Source organism: Penicillium longicatenatum (genome assembly GCF_028827895.1).
Source record: "Penicillium longicatenatum strain IBT 33135 chromosome Unknown contig_6_segment0_segment0, whole genome shotgun sequence".
Taxonomy (NCBI): domain Eukaryota; kingdom Fungi; phylum Ascomycota; class Eurotiomycetes; order Eurotiales; family Aspergillaceae; genus Penicillium; species Penicillium longicatenatum.
Window position 1 is genome coordinate 3,165,073 of NW_026643123.1, and position 17,462 is coordinate 3,182,534.

Here is a 17,462-nt window from a genome sequence, read left to right on the forward strand (position 1 = left end):
GTCGTAGGTGGAGAAGACTAAAAGGCACATGACCCCTTCCAAGGTTGATCGGCCGAGACTGCATAAGAAAATTTAAATATTGACTATTTACCCGATGCGCCCGGACTAACACGCACTATGGACACACTACTTGTGAATCCCAAAGCATGTAGGGGGGAGCCGCCAAGGGTAAGTTCAAGGTGAACTAGGGAACAGAGAGGGGGGAAGGGAAGTTAGGCGGGGACGAAAGGAAAGAAAAAGTCAATAGTCTCTGCATGCGCTTACCGGCCCCGGTAGGTAGCAACCAGCAAGAAAAAAAAAGCAAAACTCCACTAAAGTGCTTCGTGATCTACAAGATTTGCCGGACAACTTGCGTGAAATGCAAACTTTTTTATTCATTCTTGGGTCTTGGTCTTGGGATTTAGTTTTGGGTTACGAGCCGACTCCATCGGATAAGACAGACGCAAGATTGATTTGCGGGACAGAAATAAAAACTGGATCATTGGTGCACGAGGGGCCTCTCACCTTAGACTATCGACGGAGACAAGCGGTACGGGAACTCCATGTTTTGGTCATTTGGGAAGGGATGAGCGTGTGTGGAGCCTCCCTTGGAAAGGACAGGGTTTTCTGTTTCCATAATTTGCTGCAGAGTTGAAGATCGCTGGTTCCAAGGTTCGTTCTCGGCTCTGATTGGTCAGTTTTAGGACGGAGTGCCGGAGTATACCACATCTTGGCCCCCAGTTGTAGATGGCAATGTGGATTGTATTTACTCGTCACTACTGTGATGATTACAATTATTGTTTTGTTAGATGTGCCCGAAATTGTGCCACGGGACGGAAGATTGGGACACGTAATATTGGACGTCTAGGAGGGGCAAAGTATATATCCCACTGATCCTCGAAAATAGCCAACTAGGTATTTCAATAGTGTCGGGCACACAAATCTTTGAGTAGACTTGTGCTGCCAGCTGATGTGAGGAATTCGTGAAAGGTGTACAGAGTCAGAGAAAACTCCATCTATGGATACATTGGTCATTCTTTGCTTCTTTATTATTTCTTTTTCTTGGTTCAGTATTCATCCCTTCATGTACGTTGTAGCCAAGATGCCAACGCTAGAGGAATCTCCCCTCATGCCGCGGTACTATAAAGTCAAAATGTCAATCAAGACCCAGACATCTGTAGGTTGGCATTTATCAGGTGCAAGTGTACCATCTCACTGCAGCTCGGATGCGCTGTTGATACCCTTGCGCTCAGCTGTATCGATCGTCCCTTTTTGAAGGGGGTGGGAGGTATGCCTGAGTGTCACAATGTAGACAGTTATGTGGCCTACGGAGTTAGTAGTCTGAGCAGGATGAGAGGATGAGAACAGGATCGGCCCCATGCAGGGAACTCCATCGAGCCGTGTCGGAGTCATCTCCCCTTTGACCGCAAGGCGTGGCATAGCAGCTGACTTTCAGTAGCAGGCCATAGCGACCAAGGGTGGATCCGCCATTTTCTTCAAAGTTGGGGAGTTAACTTTGTAGAGAAGCTGTTGCACATAGATTGGGAAGGGGTGTTGAGAAACCAGTAATGTAGAGCGCAAGGAAGGTGATTGGTCCAACCCCTGGGCTTGACCGCTTCTGGGCTCGACAGTTCTCTTAACATGCGCTCCGCCACTAGGCAACGCAAGTGCGTGACGGTCAGCTTTCAGATCCACTTCTAAGTCGGCCAGATCGTCTTGCCCCACCAGCACCTGGGCCTTGTGTGGCGCCGCGCCTCAGGCGTCAGGACCTAAGTGAGTTGAAGATGGTCGCCTGCATGAAGGTCCGGACTGTGCCCGACGCAGGCGCACGGGTAAGACCGAGTTGAGAACTTAATCATGGGGCAAGGTACCTCGTAACTGATGGTTGCTGAGGCTGCATATCCCTTATCGTGCACTTGCAGCCTACGTGTCTAAAAGAAGACCCGAGCGATGACGCTGTGTGACAGGCTACAGTATCTGTTGTTTGGAGGGAGGGGGGACCAATAAGAGCCACCCGTTACATTTACACCAAATGTCAACGTAAAAGTACAGCTATGACTGGACTCTGTACATGAGAGAAACATAGTTTTGAAGCACAGCCTACTGTTGATGTTGCAGCCTATTGGGGGACGGCAGAAACCATGGTTTCAGCCCATTTTTAGTTATAGTCAGAGGAGTACTATGTATGTACAAGGTACAATTCGTACACCGTTAAAACTATCGGAGGATAATTGGATCCCAAGCTTTTTCGTTTTTTAAGATCGTCGCAGTAACCTCTAGGAGGGGGCGCACCGCCAATCCCAGTGACTAGGGGAAATCCGACCGAGGCCCCTCTCTATTAATCATCACATTACTCGACCTTGATCTCAGTGCGCACGGCTCCTATGGGGGCGGTGGTCATCCGCGCGATGCTACACCGTCAGAACTTGATGACATGCCACTAAAGCAAGCCAAGTTGATTTAGCCCGCAGCTTCCTTCCTGGGGCTAAAAGCTCAAGGCTACAGTAAATGCAAGTAGAAAAACAAAGGAGCAAAGGATTTCGGGTAATCATCAAGCCCGACTGAAACGTCTGGAAGACCAAGGAAGACTGACTTAGCCCCGCTTTAACTATCACTTCTCTGGGTCGGGTTTAGGGGGTCAATGGGAAGGTTGCCCAGGAACGCTAGCACGCGTCGGAGGTTTAGGCGAGTGGGGTTGAAAGACAAAAAGAGGCTCGCGACAAAAGAAGATCAGCCCCGGATCTGGTGTGGTCGGGTCTCGGAGAGTGACCGCCCATTCTCATTGGATGTAAGGTGGAGTATTGGTTTGGTTTTCTAATTTTTTTTTTTTTTTTTTTTCATTTATTTTTGGGTTTGTGTTTTAATCTTCTTTTTGCCTTGTGCCTTGGAATGCAGGGCTGATAATACTTGCTTTTTGAAGATACCCTGGTACCTCGGCTTTTTCACTAGTTTAATTATGTCATGTCACGGATGGTCTCTAGGATAGGTTCGTATCACACTGCATGAGTCAAAGGGTTGGGGAGGGATAGGGGATGATCCCAATAATGGGTGAAAAGACCGAAATGACCATTCGAAGCGACATTCCGTGTTACTACGACTCTAGCCTACGTTGGACATACATTACCAAGGAGTGTCTCTCTTAGGTAAGTGAAGGATCCATCTGCGATTGAAAGTTCTGCCGCTGCGGTGTGTTCACGTCTGCTGGAGATCGGCAATTTATGAGATTGTGTCAGCGTTTGGGACTCCACTAAGGGGGCAGAGAAAAATCGGCCTCTCTGAGTGGTCCCCTGAGCTTCTGGAAATTGATGATTGTCTCCGAATTTCCTTACCAGTGGCCCCTGCAGTGCATGAAGTGGATTCATGCAACTGCGTTCCGAGCGGCACACGGCCTTGGATCACTATGTAATGATGTGGACAAAGTGGGTTGTGTTTTGCATCGGTCTCGAATCCTTGCTCAATGAGGTATCCCACGGCAGATGACATCGTGCAGATGCTAGCACCTGCTAGGGAGATAAAATGAAAGAAAAGAAATATATATTGCCTAGCTCGTTTATAGATTGTGAGTCTGATGCTTTGATTCCATCAAATCAAAAGCAAATCAGATAGGGGGTCCATTACCGATAGAGTGGATCAAAGGCAAAGGAAAAGGAAAAAATTAAATTAAATAGATTCGATCATAAGCGGGTACAGCAAGGAAAGTTAAAAAAGAAATAAAAACGTCAAGCCCGTTCCCGGAGGTCCGGGCGTCGTAAGGAACTTCGGCTTTGGCAGTTCAGCGCTAAGCACGATCAGATCCGCCCGGCCACGTTGTGAATGGTGGCTCTACCGCCCATTTCCTGATCGGTGACACAGAATGGGTCTTAGCCCCATATTAATTAATATGAAATCCCAAAATCTCTTCCACTTGCTCAATTTTCCTTCAAATCCGCCCAGCGGATACTAGTACCTATTGAACTCATCCCGTTAGTTCCACAGGAAAATTTGATGGAAATTGGCTCCGACCCTCTATGTTTTTTTCTGTCGGGTGGTCCAAAGGGGCCGTGCAGGGAACCCGTCACATTTCAATCCTTGTTTGCTTGTTTAATCCTTTTCAAGTGATAGGTACTTTTGAACCCTTGTATACGTTGGGGGCGTTTGACTCGTACCCTGACATGGTTCTTTTGGAAACATGGATCCCCCAAAAGGGAAGCAGAAACCTTCAGGCTCCACGTTCTGTGCTTGCCGAGCTTCCCGTCCAACATTGTTCAACACGAACTCTTGTGGCGGTACACGGGCTACCGGTCTTTCAATGAAACAGGTCCACCGTACAACCGGGTCATGCACATTGGCAGTTCTGTAGCACCTTTTAGCTCCATATAGAAATTACTAGTAACTCAGGTGATATTGCGATGACCTGCAAGCCAACGGAGCATAGTTCCAGTTGCTGATTCCTCTCATTGGCTCAATGAAGAGCCGAAAGTGGCTTGTTCATTTTCTGGGATCGGGATAAAAGACGATCGCTTGGTGGCAACAAAGATGCATCTCCTGCATCATGTACTCCGGAAGAGGGCGCATGCAGCGGAGAAAAGAAACATCACCGGGTATGCACGGTACAAAGAAGGGAGTCCCCTCATGTCGCCAAATCCCGATCTAGAACTTGGGAAGGGCCTCCGTGACAAAGCACCATGACGGAGTCATCAGTTCATTTTTTCCCAGTAGATTGGAAAAACTCCACTTGGCAAGCCACCTCGATTACAGGAACACGAAGGATGTGCGAGTCGATCTTAAAGACCACATTGGTAACCCTTGCGTAACGGGGTCTGATTTTGTCTGTGACGCTACCTACAATACAGACAATATGTCCATGGGGGGGCCCAAACATGTCGCATTCGCATTCTTATTGCAGGGCTGATCAATGGAGACAGATTTCAAGGAGGTTGTATTCGCCGATCAGATCGGATCGCAACATTCCTCGAGTACCTAGTATGGATTCTCTAGGGGGCTTGTAAAAAAGTAAAATAATTTACAGTAATTTGTACGAAAACCGAGGGTCTCCATTTGGTCCCAATAGTGGATCTTGACCACTAAACTCTCCCTTCCCCATGTTCGCCTCAAAATGTTCCACGCACCAATCCCCACCCTGTACTCCGGAATATTCTGCCCTTGGCCGAAACAGTATGCGCCTGATTCCTGATTATGGATTCGACCCGTTCCATGCGGCCCTGTGGTTCTGGGACTAGGCTCGTTTCGTTAGTGTCAACGTCGTGTCATCCTAAGCATGTGTGGTGGGATCGTGGACCTGGGGCGGGTGGTAGATCGCCAGGCTCCCTGGATTCCCTTATAATATCGCTTGCTGGCCCTCTCCCTGGATCTTCACTCTCCCATACCCATAAAAACAGCCGTTGTTCCTGTTTAGGAACTTCGGTTTCTTTTTCTCTCCTAACGACCAACCCTCCCCCTCCATACAACTACGTCACTTCTACCTGGGACTTTCCAGTGTATTGTTCAGGGAACACAAGAAAGGGAAATTCTCACCACATTTCCATTAATCAACATTTTTATGGCCGATTACTGTTATCAATCACAAGCCTCTTCGACTGGCTCTTCATGGAATCCAGAGTATGCCTATAGCCCATCCACCAACATGCAAATGCAAGACTGGGCCCGTGCTTTCCCTCGGCCCCGACACTCTCGTGTGATGAAGCCGAGGAGTGCTGGCAATAGCCCATCTAGGAGAAGGACTACGGTTGCTCAGAGTGGGATGCAGGGAATTCCCAATCAGTACCAATCATCGCTTGAAGCTGCTCTTCTGGCGTCTGCCGCTCGGAACCCTCGCCCAATCAGTTGGCACCCATCTTCAGCCAGGACCAGAGGCCTTTCCCATTCGACATACTTTCCCGACTACACCCAAGAGAGCTATACCGACATGAGCACCATGCCTAACCAGTCTCTTGACATGAATGCTCTTTCTGTTTATGGCAGTGAGAGCATGCTTTCATATCCTATGTCTGCCGACGCTACACTCTCACCGGATAGTTACATTCCCTTCTACCTTGACACCAACGACGCCATACCCCTTCAACAAACCATGCCCAACTCGCAGGCCGAGTCAATGGCATGGGATACCGTTTCCAACCCCGTCGATATGTCTACCATGCAAACAACTTCTGATGGATGGTCACTCGACATGCTGTCCATGGCCAACATTCCCCCACCGGAAACCACATGTCCCAGCTACGCCAGCGTGCCTTCCCCTGGAGAGCTCAGCGGCCCATCGACTCCGGACTTCCTCCCCATTCAGCAGTTTGACTCGCCTGCATCAATCCAAGAAAAGAAGCAGGGCAAGCCGGAGGAGGAGTTAGTTGGAATGGGACTGTACAGTCAACCGGATGGCTCAATGAGCCAGTCACAGCAGGGTATTCTGGGCAAGGGACTGAAGCTGGAGGAAACATTCTCGCCATCTGACGACGAAAAAGATGAAGATGACGACGAGATCGATGTGGAGCCTGTTCCTCAACAGAGTATGCCACAACAACCGACACCAGTGCCACAGCACAACGTTTCCCAGACCAGGCAGTACGCTCAACCAGCACTGAACCTCCTTCACAAGTCATTTTTTTTCGATCACGACGACATGGATCAGCAAACAATGCCTTCAGCACCCTTCGCTAGCCTGAACCAATCGTGCATGAGCTACGGATATGGGTGGATCTGATTGACTGCAACACTCTTTTTTCTTCTTTATTCTTTATTTTCTGTTACAACAGCGGCATAGCATGGAGTTTATATCGGAACTGCTTATTAGGATGGCCGGAGTCAACATAAATAGATACCCCGGGCATAGTTTAGCTTATCATGAACACCACTAGTGCGCTAGGATTAGAACCAAATGAAACTTCATGATCACTTCATAACATCAGAATTCATCGACCAAAAAGGAAATGGAATCATCGTTCAAGCAAAGTGACGTATACAAACCAAGTCTCTGATTGGTCGGGATAATTAAGCTTCGGCAGAACTATCCAAATGGATCAACAATCACCCGAGAATATTTCATCTTGTCAAAGAAAAGATGCCAATATAGCGAAGCTCATTATTTGAAAGTATTTCGGGAGTCTAACAAAAAAAAGTCCTTATAACCGAAGCATCTGGAAATGGCTAAAGTCATTTTCACGGCATGGAAGAATAAGTCGCAGTTGGCGGAGGTGCGGAGCGAGTTTTATCCTTCGCCCTCATATGAGGGTCCAGACTTGCGCAGTCATGCGTGTGCGGTGGTATGTTGAAATAAGCTATCTAAATCGTTAGAGATGCTAAGTTGACTGTGAATAATAGGTGGAAGCTTGGAAACTTCGTGGCAATGTCCCCCATCATGTTGAGGCGACAGCCCTTTTGACGGACGCGATTCTCCACGATGATGCGCAGATCAATTCGATTTTCTCTATTCGAGCCACTTACTCTGCTGCATTCTGTCGGTACGTGTTGTCATTTCTAGTCTAAAATATTTTGTGTTTTGCTCTCATTAAAGCTTTTTACCATCGATTTTGAACCGAGCTAACGGGCATCTAGGTTCGTTACTGGGCTCGTCGACTCAAAGGTTCAAGGCCCGCGCAAGACGATGTTCCAGCGCGCCATGGACCTGGGCTTACCTGCTTCTTTTGTTGAGTTACGTCACGAAGCCACTCATCGAGAACCGCCATCCTTGGTTGTTCTTCGCAAGGCTTCTCAGCGGTCTCTCGAGTGGCTCTGGGATAACTACTGGGCCGAGATTGATGACCTAGGCTTCGTTTCCAATGTTGATCATGACGATAGCGCGTCTGTTCAGACTGCCCTTACTAGCGTTTTGCGGGAATTCTCGACGGGCTCGAGGTCAACGGAGCCGCAGGCGAAGAAACGGAAGCGAGATCAGGAGATCTCCATTTCGACGGATCTAGTTTCGATTTGTGGCAACTCGATCGAGGCTGTGAGATCACTACCTACTATCCTGTTGGATGAGTTCTTGCTGGTTGGTTCTGAGCGAAAGTAAGTTTTCGAGCGAAACTTTTTTATGAGTATTGATACTGACCCGATGGATTAGAATCGGGGAGTCCATAAATGATCACTTTGAGAAGTGGGACCCGGTCTTGCAAAAGATCACTGAACACCACCCCTCTTTCTTGATGTACCTGTCGGAGGCGCTAGTACACAAGCTCATTTTCGATGCCACAAGGGAGTCCCCTATGGACGGGGTCGCCGAGGCGTACTTCCTATGGTTGACTCACATATGGACCTCGTCCTCTTGGGAATCTCAACAGCTATACTGCTCTCGCAGTTACATCCTCAGTGCATGCGACGAAAACCCGAATTACTGGGCGAAGATGTTGAGTGATCGGTTACGCGAGCGTGAAGGTGTGCGAAAGAATAAATCTTCCTCTCGGCGAAGCTCTCAGGGTTCTTCTGTGAAGAAAACTGCTTTAAAGAATGGTAATAGCCCTATGTTATCTGGTGTTGATGAGAAGCTTCTCGCGCATGGATGGGGGCCTGTTGAGAAGTGGGATAGTCGGGCTTTGGGCGTTGCTTCGGCTCACTAGATCTATCTAATGTAGCATACTGTGCTGCTGGCAGCACACAATAAATCTCAGAAACCGTTCAATTCTCACAGGATTGAAGGTGTTGTCCCACTTTAACGTTTAAGCTACAGGCAAGCTTTAGGTACCAATCAGACATCGTACCATTAGTAAAGCCACGGAGAAACAGTTTCTCCGCATGACGTTCGATATGTAATCCGCCGGGCCTGTACAACTAATATCATAGCTTCTCCCCGCACTAGACATTCCATTGGTAATGAGTTTTGCAAAAGCAATTCGATCATTTCGTCCTCGTCCATTCACTCCACAAGTCCGAACCATGCATATCCAGTCGATTCCTATGTGTAAGTGGAGCTCTACCGATCCCAAATAGCTATCAAAGAGTAGCGTATCTTTCCACGGTGCTTACATTTTCTCTTGCAGGGACGGGGAAGGGCAATAACTATGCCTACCTAGTGACAGATGAGCCAACCAAGAAGTCGGTCATCATCGACCCGGCAAACCCTCCAGAGTCAGTCAATTGTGAACATGTAATGCGCATTTACGAATGCTGATCTGACCTGCTCGGTTCTAGGGTGGCACCCGAGTTGAAATCCCAAATTAGTGCAGGCAAAATTGACCTGACTGCTATCGTCAACACCCACCAGTATGTGGTCAATGCAACTCCATCTGAAATGAACATCGTTGATACTAATTATGTAGCCACTGGGACCATGCCGGGGGCAACGATAAGATGGTAAATGTTATCACAATCATTGTTCTGACAAGATTTTAACTAACTTTATCTAGCTGAGAGAGTTTGGCAAGCTCCCAGTCATTGGAGGCTCCAATTGCCAGTCTGTTACCACGACCCCGGCGGATGGTGAGGTTTTCAAGATTGGAGAGCGCATTTCTGTCAAGGCCTTGTACACCCCTTGCCACACCCAAGATAGTATCTGTTATTACATGCAAGATGGCGACCAACGGGCCGTCTTCACCGGTGATACCTTATTTATTGGCGGTAAGACTAACCCCGTGCCATGAAAGGCAACTCTAACAAGCTTCTTGCCAGGATGCGGTCGGTTCTTTGAAGGAAACGCCGCGGAGATGAACAAGGCATTGAACGAGGTGTTGGCAGCTTTGCCCGACGATACCAAGGTTTATGTATGTAGTCCTCGATATCTCTGGGAGATTATTCACTAACAGGCATCAGCCCGGTCACGAGTACACAAAGGCGAATGTCAAGTTCTGCATTGCGGTGTCCCAATCTGAGCCCATAAAGAAGCTCCAAGCCTTTGCTGAAGCGAACGAGCAGACCCAGGGCAAATTTACCATTGGGGATGAAAAGGTATGTACTCAATAATGCGGTGTGATTGCAATGAAAACTGATGATTTGCAGCTCCACAACGTGTTTATGCGTGTCAATGTAAGTTTTGTTTCTACACTCCCACAGCTAGATGCTCATATTGGTTGTCTAGGATCCCGAGATCCAGAAAGTGACGGGCAAGACCGACCCCGTAGATGTGATGGCTGCTCTCAGAGAGATGAAAAATGCAATGTAGAGATAGCAAACAAATTCAATTCCAATCGAATCCCCATCCCTCAGGGGAGTCTTCGTTATGTACCGAAATCGACTTAAAATCACGATAGAAGCTGGAATTAACCATTTGAAATATTGAATCTACACATATATAAAAAGGCAGGTTCAATTCCCGAGGTTTACTACAATTACACAGGCACAAAGATAAGCAGGGATCCCCACACCTGGAGCAGGCTTGGAAAGCTATGGAGATCTTGCGAGGAACGAGAGGCCCTACGTCATACCCGCGTTTCCCCAGTCCAACATCGTTTTCTCATCTCACCAACACTGGGTCATCGCTACCAGTCCCAAATTCACTATGCTGGTCTGATTAACGAGCAAAAAAGTCCAGAACCTGCGCGCGATGGACCACGATGACCGAGGGGCATCTACGGCAGCCGTGGACGAGGTACGTGCTAGGATGGCGGGGTTATGGCCCGGGAATTAGAACTGATCCATGCTTCTTAGAGCCACGGAGGGGCCAGTGATACGGAGCCGCAGAACCAGCTGGAGGTGAGCTAGCACAAAGCAGCATGAATCATGTCAATTCAGATTTCTAAATTCTTTGACCAGGTCGTCTTCTACCCCGATTCCAGCCACCGCCGCAAATCCTCCCTGGTGACCATGGAAAAACCCCGAATGAAACACCATGATCCACAAGACAGGACGACAGCTTGCTATGTGCATTCCCTTATTGCGGGTGAATGGGCAGCACCTTTCCCCAAAATTTCCGATAAGCAAGACGTGATCAACGCTCTGACCGAAGATGAACCTGCCGCCGATGCGAAGGTCCTGGGGGAGGATAATGTCGTCTCTGTTGTCGACAGCGATAACAAAACTCTGAAGCTTGAGCCTACAGTCATCCAATCCCGACATCTAACCAAACGTCAGTTGTCCGATATGGCATGGAACGTACGGAAGCTCTCAAAGAAGTTGGGAAGTATCAAGCTCAAACTGACGGTGAAAAATGTTTTCATCGTGAGCAAGACACATGACGAGTCTTTAGTGAGCTTGACTAGGAAAGTGACTCGCTGGCTACTGTCCAAGGACCGTGATTCACCGTACATTGTCTACGTGGAGCGCCGGATGGAAACCCACCCGGACTTTGGGACGTTGCAGCTACTACAGGATGAACCGTCCGCCAAGGGCCGGCTCAAGTTCTGGGATCCTAAGCTTGCGCAGGAACAGCCTCACCTATTTGATTTTGTGATCACACTCGGCGGAGATGGAACGGTTCTTTATACTAGCTGGCTATTCCAGCGTATTGTCCCGCCCGTTCTGTCATTTGCGCTTGGGTCATTGGGCTTCTTGACAAACTTTGACTTTGCTGACCATAAAAAGATATTGGAAAATGCTTTTCGGGATGGTGTGGTTGTGAGTCTTCGATTGCGATTCGAGTGCACGATCATGAGAAGCAAGGCGCGGTTGAAAGATCCGCATAGTCGTACATTGACGAATCGCGACTTGGTGGAGGAGTTGATTGGCGAGGAAGGGGAGGATACATTAACTCATACTCCGGATAGAGTGTATGAGATTCTGAATGACGTTGTATTGGACCGTGGACCCAATCCAAGTATGTCCCTTGCTAATTTTCTTCACCATCTGAAATTATTTCGCTAACCTTCGACCCCAGCTATGTCTCAAATCGAGCTGTTTGGCGACGACGAGCATTTCACCACCCTGCTTGCCGATGGCATCTGCATTGCTACACCAACAGGATCGACAGCGTACAACCTCGCTGCTGGAGGATCGCTCTCTCATCCCGAAAACCCGGTGATCTTGGTCACAGCCATTTGCGCCCATACTCTCTCATTCCGCCCAATCATCCTCCCCGATACGATTGTGTTGCGTATGGGTGTTCCCTACGATGCCCGGACTAGTTCATGGGCCAGTTTTGATGGCCGGGAGAGAGTTGAATTACATCCAGGCGACTACGTTACCGTGTCGGCGTCGAGATACCCGTTTGCCAATGTCTTGCCTCAGGACCGACGCGGTGAAGACTGGGTCCACAGCATTTCGAAAACGCTAAATTGGAACTCCCGTACGAAACAGAAGAGTTTCAAATAAGTCCAGGTCTTTATGGAAATGTAACTGGTGAACTAACGAGCTTATGTCTTGCGAATTTGAATCCGAGTTTCCTTGCTTTTGATCAAATGGCGATCACTAATAGCTAGACTGTAGATAGCAAATACTTGTAGCTGACAGCCTGATAGTCTGAAAAATCTCTGCAATTAAAATCGTGGTATTGTTTACGAGATCCATTGTCTTGAAAATTTTTTCGAGCTCAAGTGGATATACTCGCTTGAAGTTGGTTTCCGGGGCAGCTGGACTCCGCCCTATAAAAGGCGGTTTCCCACCGCAAAACTTTTTTCTTCTTCCATCATCTCCTGCACCTGCAACTGCAAGTTCTAATGCGAACTCTGCACCACGCAGGCTTTCCTTTTTATATCTTTCTTTATCTTCTCTTCTCTTGCTCATGCTTTCACTAATTTGGTAAGTCACGACTTTTTGATTTATCGCCATTGGGAATAGCCAAGGGTCTTCGCGCCCATTTCATATGATGAAAAAGTTCCTACATTCGCAGTTTCCACGCTAGGCCCAATTTGAACCTATTTCGGGACCATTGTGCGCAATTACTTCCTTGGATGTCTGATTGAATTGGCTATTTTCCTTTGTGTGGAATCTATATGACCTTTCAATGAACCTCGCTAACAGTGGTTTCAGAACAGGAACTTGACTTGATCTATGATCGTCACCCTCATATAAAACTCACTAGACCTTTGACTCTTTGGTTGTTGCTCGATGGTCTAGCACGGCTTCGAACATTTTGAAAAAAATTTCAGTCGCTCGTGTAGCTATTGCACGGCTTACCTCGTAGCACAGCCATCCTGTCTTGACTCATGAATGAAATTCGCTTTTCTTTACAAATCACCTTTTCTTCTACTGTAAACTATCTGTAAATATAGATCTCAGATGTCTGTCCGTACAAAGATTTCTTACGCAAGTTGCACCCGCGGCTGATGCGCTCCACCGTAGATCGCATCCACATCGCGACAACCAGAGACGGAAGTTAGCTTGACCCCTCAAACCACCAACAACATATCACGAATACACGACCTCCGAGTTGATCAGCACCCTCATTCTTGACCGTTTATCCACCAATTCAACTCCGTCACTCAGTGGCGTCTCTTATCTACACACCATGGCCGCGCCCAGGCACTCGGCCATGCTGTCCATCAGCAACGCCGCCACGCCGCAATCCACATCCAGTGACCGAACACAAGCGCCGCAGCAGCCACAAAGCCCAGCTCCAACACAAGGCCTCCGTGTGCCTTCCAATCGTAAAACAATTTACGACCGACACTTGAATCGCAGCCGCAATGCGGAGTCCAGTCGCGCGAGCTTCGCCTATCTATTTGCGGAGATGGTCACATATGCCCAGCGGAGGGTAACGGGTATACAAGATTTAGAGAAACGGTGAGTCCCCTACCTACTCCTACCTGTCCATTGCAGATCCATCAATCTGGCTTTGAAAATAAACTTCCGAGCATCTGCTAACGTAGTCCAAGATTAAACGAACAAGGATACCCCCTAGGCCTCCGCCTCCTCGACCTCCTCTTCTACAGAGCCACCTCAACCTCATCCTCAGCCCTCTCAAGCTCCTCAACATCCTCGTCACCACCAAACAGACCCCTCCGAATCCTAGCTCTCCTCCACCTCATCCACGGCCCCCTCTGGCGCCTCCTATTCCAGCGCTCAGCAGATGCCCTCGAGCACTCCGTTTCCCCGGATACGCCAAACGAATACATGATCACCGACAATGATCCGCTGGTCAATACGTATATCAGCGTACCGCGGGAAATGAGTATGCTTAATTGTGCGGCCTTCGTGGCGGGAATTATTGAGGGTGTCTGTGATGGGTGTGGGTTTGAGGCTAAAGTTTCGACGCATAATCAGCCGACGGAGATGTGGCCTTCCCGGACGGTTTTCCTTGTGCGGTTTGGGGATAGTGTTATGGAGCGTGAGAAGGTTTTGGAAAGGGCAGGGATCAAATAAATTCTTCTTTTTGCAGAGTTGTTGGGTGATATGGACTATAGAGCCAATTCTATTCTCTCTAGCGGAGGATTCCAATTCGATGAGAATGATTCAAACAACATCTGTATTGGGTGCCCTTTGCCTTTTTAGAGATTTACAAGTTTGCCAATATGCTGAGGGTGGTTGATAGAAAACTTGGAAACAGGAATGCTAGATATGTGGATAATTGGATTCCCTCGCCTGGATATAACGCTTGAGGCTAACACTTCGAGATGTAGAGGGGTGTATCATTTGCTCAAATGCATGTATATACCGGTATATGACAAGAATAGCAATGCAAAGCTTTTGGCTAAAGAATCCTTCCAACGCCAGGTTCACGTAGTAGATATGGTATTCATCATGAACTATCGACTCGCCGACGCTTATCCCGATCTTCATACGGGGACGGGCTGCGTTTCCGTCGCTCTGGCGAACGACTTCGATTATCCCGTCTGTCCCGCCGTGGAGAGCGGGATCTTGACCTCCGCCTCGGTCGAACAAAACTAGCATTGGCACCCGTGGGCCCAGTCGGTCCCTGACCCCGATCATCCCCCCGGTCAGGCATAAAGCGCTCATCTGTAATGCCAATGGGCGGACCATTATCGTTCCGACGATTCTGATACCCTCCACCAAATCGGCCTGTATCCTCGGACTTGAGGTCGCGGTAACGAGTACGCCCCTTCTTGCCCAGCTTGGTCATATCACGCACTTGCATGTACTCGGGCAGCGTCTCACGCGCAACATCATCCACGAACCGTCGGCCCATGACATTGCGTTGATCCAGTCCCTCTTTCTCCAGGTCATCGCGGAAGAACGCTCCCTTGTGGAAGTAGCGTTGCATGAAGCCTGTTTGACCGCGGGTGGCTTCGCGGTCTTCCTTTTGTTGTGCAATGAATTCGGCGTCCTCGCGATCACGCTCTTCTTGTGTAAGATTGCGTCGGCGCTCGATCTCCTCGCGCTCTTTCTCGGCTTCCTCGATGGCTTCGCGCTCGCGCTTTACTCGCTTCAATTCTCGGAGTTTCCATGCGGCATATTCTGCGTCTGGGTCTACACCATCCTTGTCATCGATGGCTTCTTCGTCGTCGACTTCTAGCTCGTCGTCGTCCCAAGCCCGGTTTGCTGTTGAGCGTGCGATTGCGTCTTTTTCGAGTTGATCCCGTACTAGCTGGTCTGCTTTCTCTTGTCGTTGGGCTTGGCGGCGTGCTTCGGCTTCGGCTTCGGTGTTTGCTGCACTGGCTGCAGCTTGTGCTTGGTCTGCGCCTTGTCCTCTTTTGTCCTTTTTGATAAATGTAGGCCGTATCAACATGCGCCGGGGCGCTTCATCCTCCGAACTACTTTCTTCTTCTTCTGAGCTTTCTTCCTCTTCGCTTTCGCTTTCTTCTGGGGCAGCTGCCGGTGTCGGTTTTGACGCTACGGCTTGTGCCGAAGAAACTTGAGCTTGTGGCGCAGCCTTGGGTGCTGATGCTGGCTCCGCCTCATTTTCATCCTCCTCATCAGTCTCAAACCCTTCCTCATCATCATCCTGCTCTTCCTGAACAGCTTTGCGGGCGGCCGCAGAAGGGAAAGAGCTTGCTTTTGGAGCTTGTTGTCTCCTGCGTTCGGCCTCTTTTCGTTCTTGTTCTCTCTGCGCCTCAGTATCTTCGTCTTCCTCCTCTTCTTCTGATGATGAGTGCTCTTCCGCGACTGGTTTGCCAGGTCGATAACGGCCTACAGGTTTAAGCGGGTTTGCGGTCATCCCGCGGTGGGAAGATGGTAGGGGCGGAGGCATGGTTTCGAGGTGATGGAGTAATCAGGGTCCGTAGGAGATGAGCGGAATACGATTTGTTATCGCATGTAGTGCCTTAAACCGCGTTGGAGATTTGAGGGCCCATTGGGGATCACGGCGCAAGTTGTGAAGGTCTGACGTCGCAGAACATGAGCTCCCGCTCCGATTGAAATTGATAATGGTCACGTGAGGATATGGAAAAGAGACCATTCACAAGCACTGTACCTCGAACCCCTGTAGATATTATGTATTTTATGGTATATACGGGATTCCAGTTGGTTTCAATCAGATCCAGTTTTTTAATCGCGATACACAGCCATGTGAAGGCACTTGATAATCTCGATCTACATTGATTTTGGAAAGCCCACCATCACGTGCCCACGCGTCCTATCAACGCGTCTGATCTGCTCAATTCCACCATAGCACTCTCACAACGCCTTCTCCCTTCATCCGACCCCCAAAACAACCCTCACCAGACTCACCAATCCAAAATGTCTCTTCAAACGCCCCGCGTCCTACCGCAGCACCTCTCCAACTTCCACCCCAACAACGCCGCCGCGGGCACTATACATACCGTCTCCATTCTGGGCACCGTGAGCGCGCTCAACGGCGAACAAGCGAAAATCACCTGTGGCACCCATGGAGATGTGACCCTCATTTTAACTCCGGATGAGAACCTACAGATGGGGAAACTCATCGAGGTTGTAGGGAAAGTGACTGATGTTGATGGTGGGGTAAGTTCATTGAGTTCAAGTATTTTTTGGGGCCTCTTCTGTTCCGTTTGAGCTTGCATAGAAATACGCAGTAGCATTGAAGGAATGGATTACTAATGGCTTGTTTCTTTAGATTGGACTCCGAGTTCTCGAGACAACGGACTGGGGTAACCCGGCGGACTGTGGTGAGTCTTGTCTTGAACTGAATAAGATAAGCCATGTGCTAACTGGCTGGATTGCCTTTATTAGACTACAAGATCTACGAGCACGTTGTCGACGCCACACACCGCTTCAAGACTCTCTTCTACAGTACTGAATAAAGGATCTGAGGGTTACTGAAAGTTCATTACGGCATCCGGGGAAGGATAAAAGCATGGTTTAGAGCTGGTGAATAATTGTTTCCTTGCGTTGGGTAGCAAGTATGATGCACTATGTTGTTTTTTGACCATGTTGTATCCTCGGTCTGGTGGCCTAGCTCCGATTTTGCATATTATACGATGTTATGATCAAATTCCAAGGTTTTTGCCATGGCAGATGTTGCTTCCCTTCCAAGTAATGGCATAATAATGTGAATACATAATCCAAATAAAATTCGCACTTTTTAAAAGACAAGAAGTGCTGAAAATCGAATGGGAGATCATCTAATCATTTACATTCATAATTATGGCTTTGAGCTACTTCTCCAAACATCAGCGATGGGCCTCATCATGGGATCTTATTAACCAACGTACATCCCCACTTAGTCAACTGTGGACATTGATAAGCCATCATCGAGTTATTACAAGTGTAGTAGTATGTCTCATCCTGTTAAAATAAAAGTCTGGTATATT

General features: G+C 48.5%; 7 protein-coding genes across 7 annotated transcripts; 6 read left to right on the forward strand and 1 right to left on the reverse strand.

The window, feature by feature from the left end:
- Nucleotides 1–5,602: 5,602 nt before the first annotated feature.
- Nucleotides 5,603–6,673, forward strand: N7484_009378 (uncharacterized protein; the record flags this gene model as incomplete). Its single annotated transcript, XM_057119765.1, has 1 exon — nucleotides 5,603–6,673. The coding sequence occupies one exon, from the start codon at nucleotides 5,603–5,605 to the stop codon at nucleotides 6,671–6,673; it is 1,071 nt and encodes a 356-aa protein (XP_056969320.1).
- Nucleotides 6,674–7,112: 439 nt separating this feature from the next.
- N7484_009379 (rRNA-processing protein LAS1) lies at nucleotides 7,113–8,525 on the forward strand (the record flags this gene model as incomplete). Its single annotated transcript, XM_057119766.1, has 4 exons — nucleotides 7,113–7,232; nucleotides 7,291–7,430; nucleotides 7,525–7,977; nucleotides 8,033–8,525. 4 exons carry the CDS (start codon nucleotides 7,113–7,115, stop codon nucleotides 8,523–8,525), a joined length of 1,206 nt encoding a protein of 401 aa, XP_056969321.1.
- A 316-nt stretch (nucleotides 8,526–8,841) lies between these two features.
- Nucleotides 8,842–10,063, forward strand: N7484_009380 (hydroxyacylglutathione hydrolase; the record flags this gene model as incomplete). The annotated part of the gene is made up of 9 exons (XM_057119767.1): nucleotides 8,842–8,866; nucleotides 8,946–9,033; nucleotides 9,097–9,168; nucleotides 9,225–9,258; nucleotides 9,312–9,522; nucleotides 9,574–9,665; nucleotides 9,715–9,849; nucleotides 9,901–9,927; nucleotides 9,980–10,063. 9 exons carry the CDS (start codon nucleotides 8,842–8,844, stop codon nucleotides 10,061–10,063), a joined length of 768 nt encoding a protein of 255 aa, XP_056969322.1.
- Nucleotides 10,064–10,444: 381 nt separating this feature from the next.
- N7484_009381 (putative NAD+ kinase) lies at nucleotides 10,445–12,147 on the forward strand (the record flags this gene model as incomplete). Its single annotated transcript, XM_057119768.1, has 4 exons — nucleotides 10,445–10,489; nucleotides 10,549–10,593; nucleotides 10,654–11,653; nucleotides 11,714–12,147. The coding sequence occupies 4 exons, from the start codon at nucleotides 10,445–10,447 to the stop codon at nucleotides 12,145–12,147; spliced, it is 1,524 nt and encodes a 507-aa protein (XP_056969323.1).
- A 1,135-nt stretch (nucleotides 12,148–13,282) lies between these two features.
- Nucleotides 13,283–14,136, forward strand: N7484_009382 (trafficking protein particle complex subunit 5; the record flags this gene model as incomplete). The annotated part of the gene is made up of 2 exons (XM_057119769.1): nucleotides 13,283–13,557; nucleotides 13,650–14,136. 2 exons carry the CDS (start codon nucleotides 13,283–13,285, stop codon nucleotides 14,134–14,136), a joined length of 762 nt encoding a protein of 253 aa, XP_056969324.1.
- A 376-nt stretch (nucleotides 14,137–14,512) lies between these two features.
- On the reverse strand, nucleotides 14,513–15,922 carry N7484_009383 (microfibrillar-associated 1 family protein; the record flags this gene model as incomplete). The annotated part of the gene is made up of 1 exon (XM_057119770.1): nucleotides 14,513–15,922. One exon carries the CDS (start codon nucleotides 15,920–15,922, stop codon nucleotides 14,513–14,515), a length of 1,410 nt encoding a protein of 469 aa, XP_056969325.1.
- Nucleotides 15,923–16,410: 488 nt separating this feature from the next.
- N7484_009384 (putative ssDNA binding protein Ssb3) lies at nucleotides 16,411–16,952 on the forward strand (the record flags this gene model as incomplete). Its single annotated transcript, XM_057119771.1, has 3 exons — nucleotides 16,411–16,653; nucleotides 16,766–16,817; nucleotides 16,882–16,952. 3 exons carry the CDS (start codon nucleotides 16,411–16,413, stop codon nucleotides 16,950–16,952), a joined length of 366 nt encoding a protein of 121 aa, XP_056969326.1.
- Between the last annotated feature and the right edge of the window lie 510 nt (nucleotides 16,953–17,462).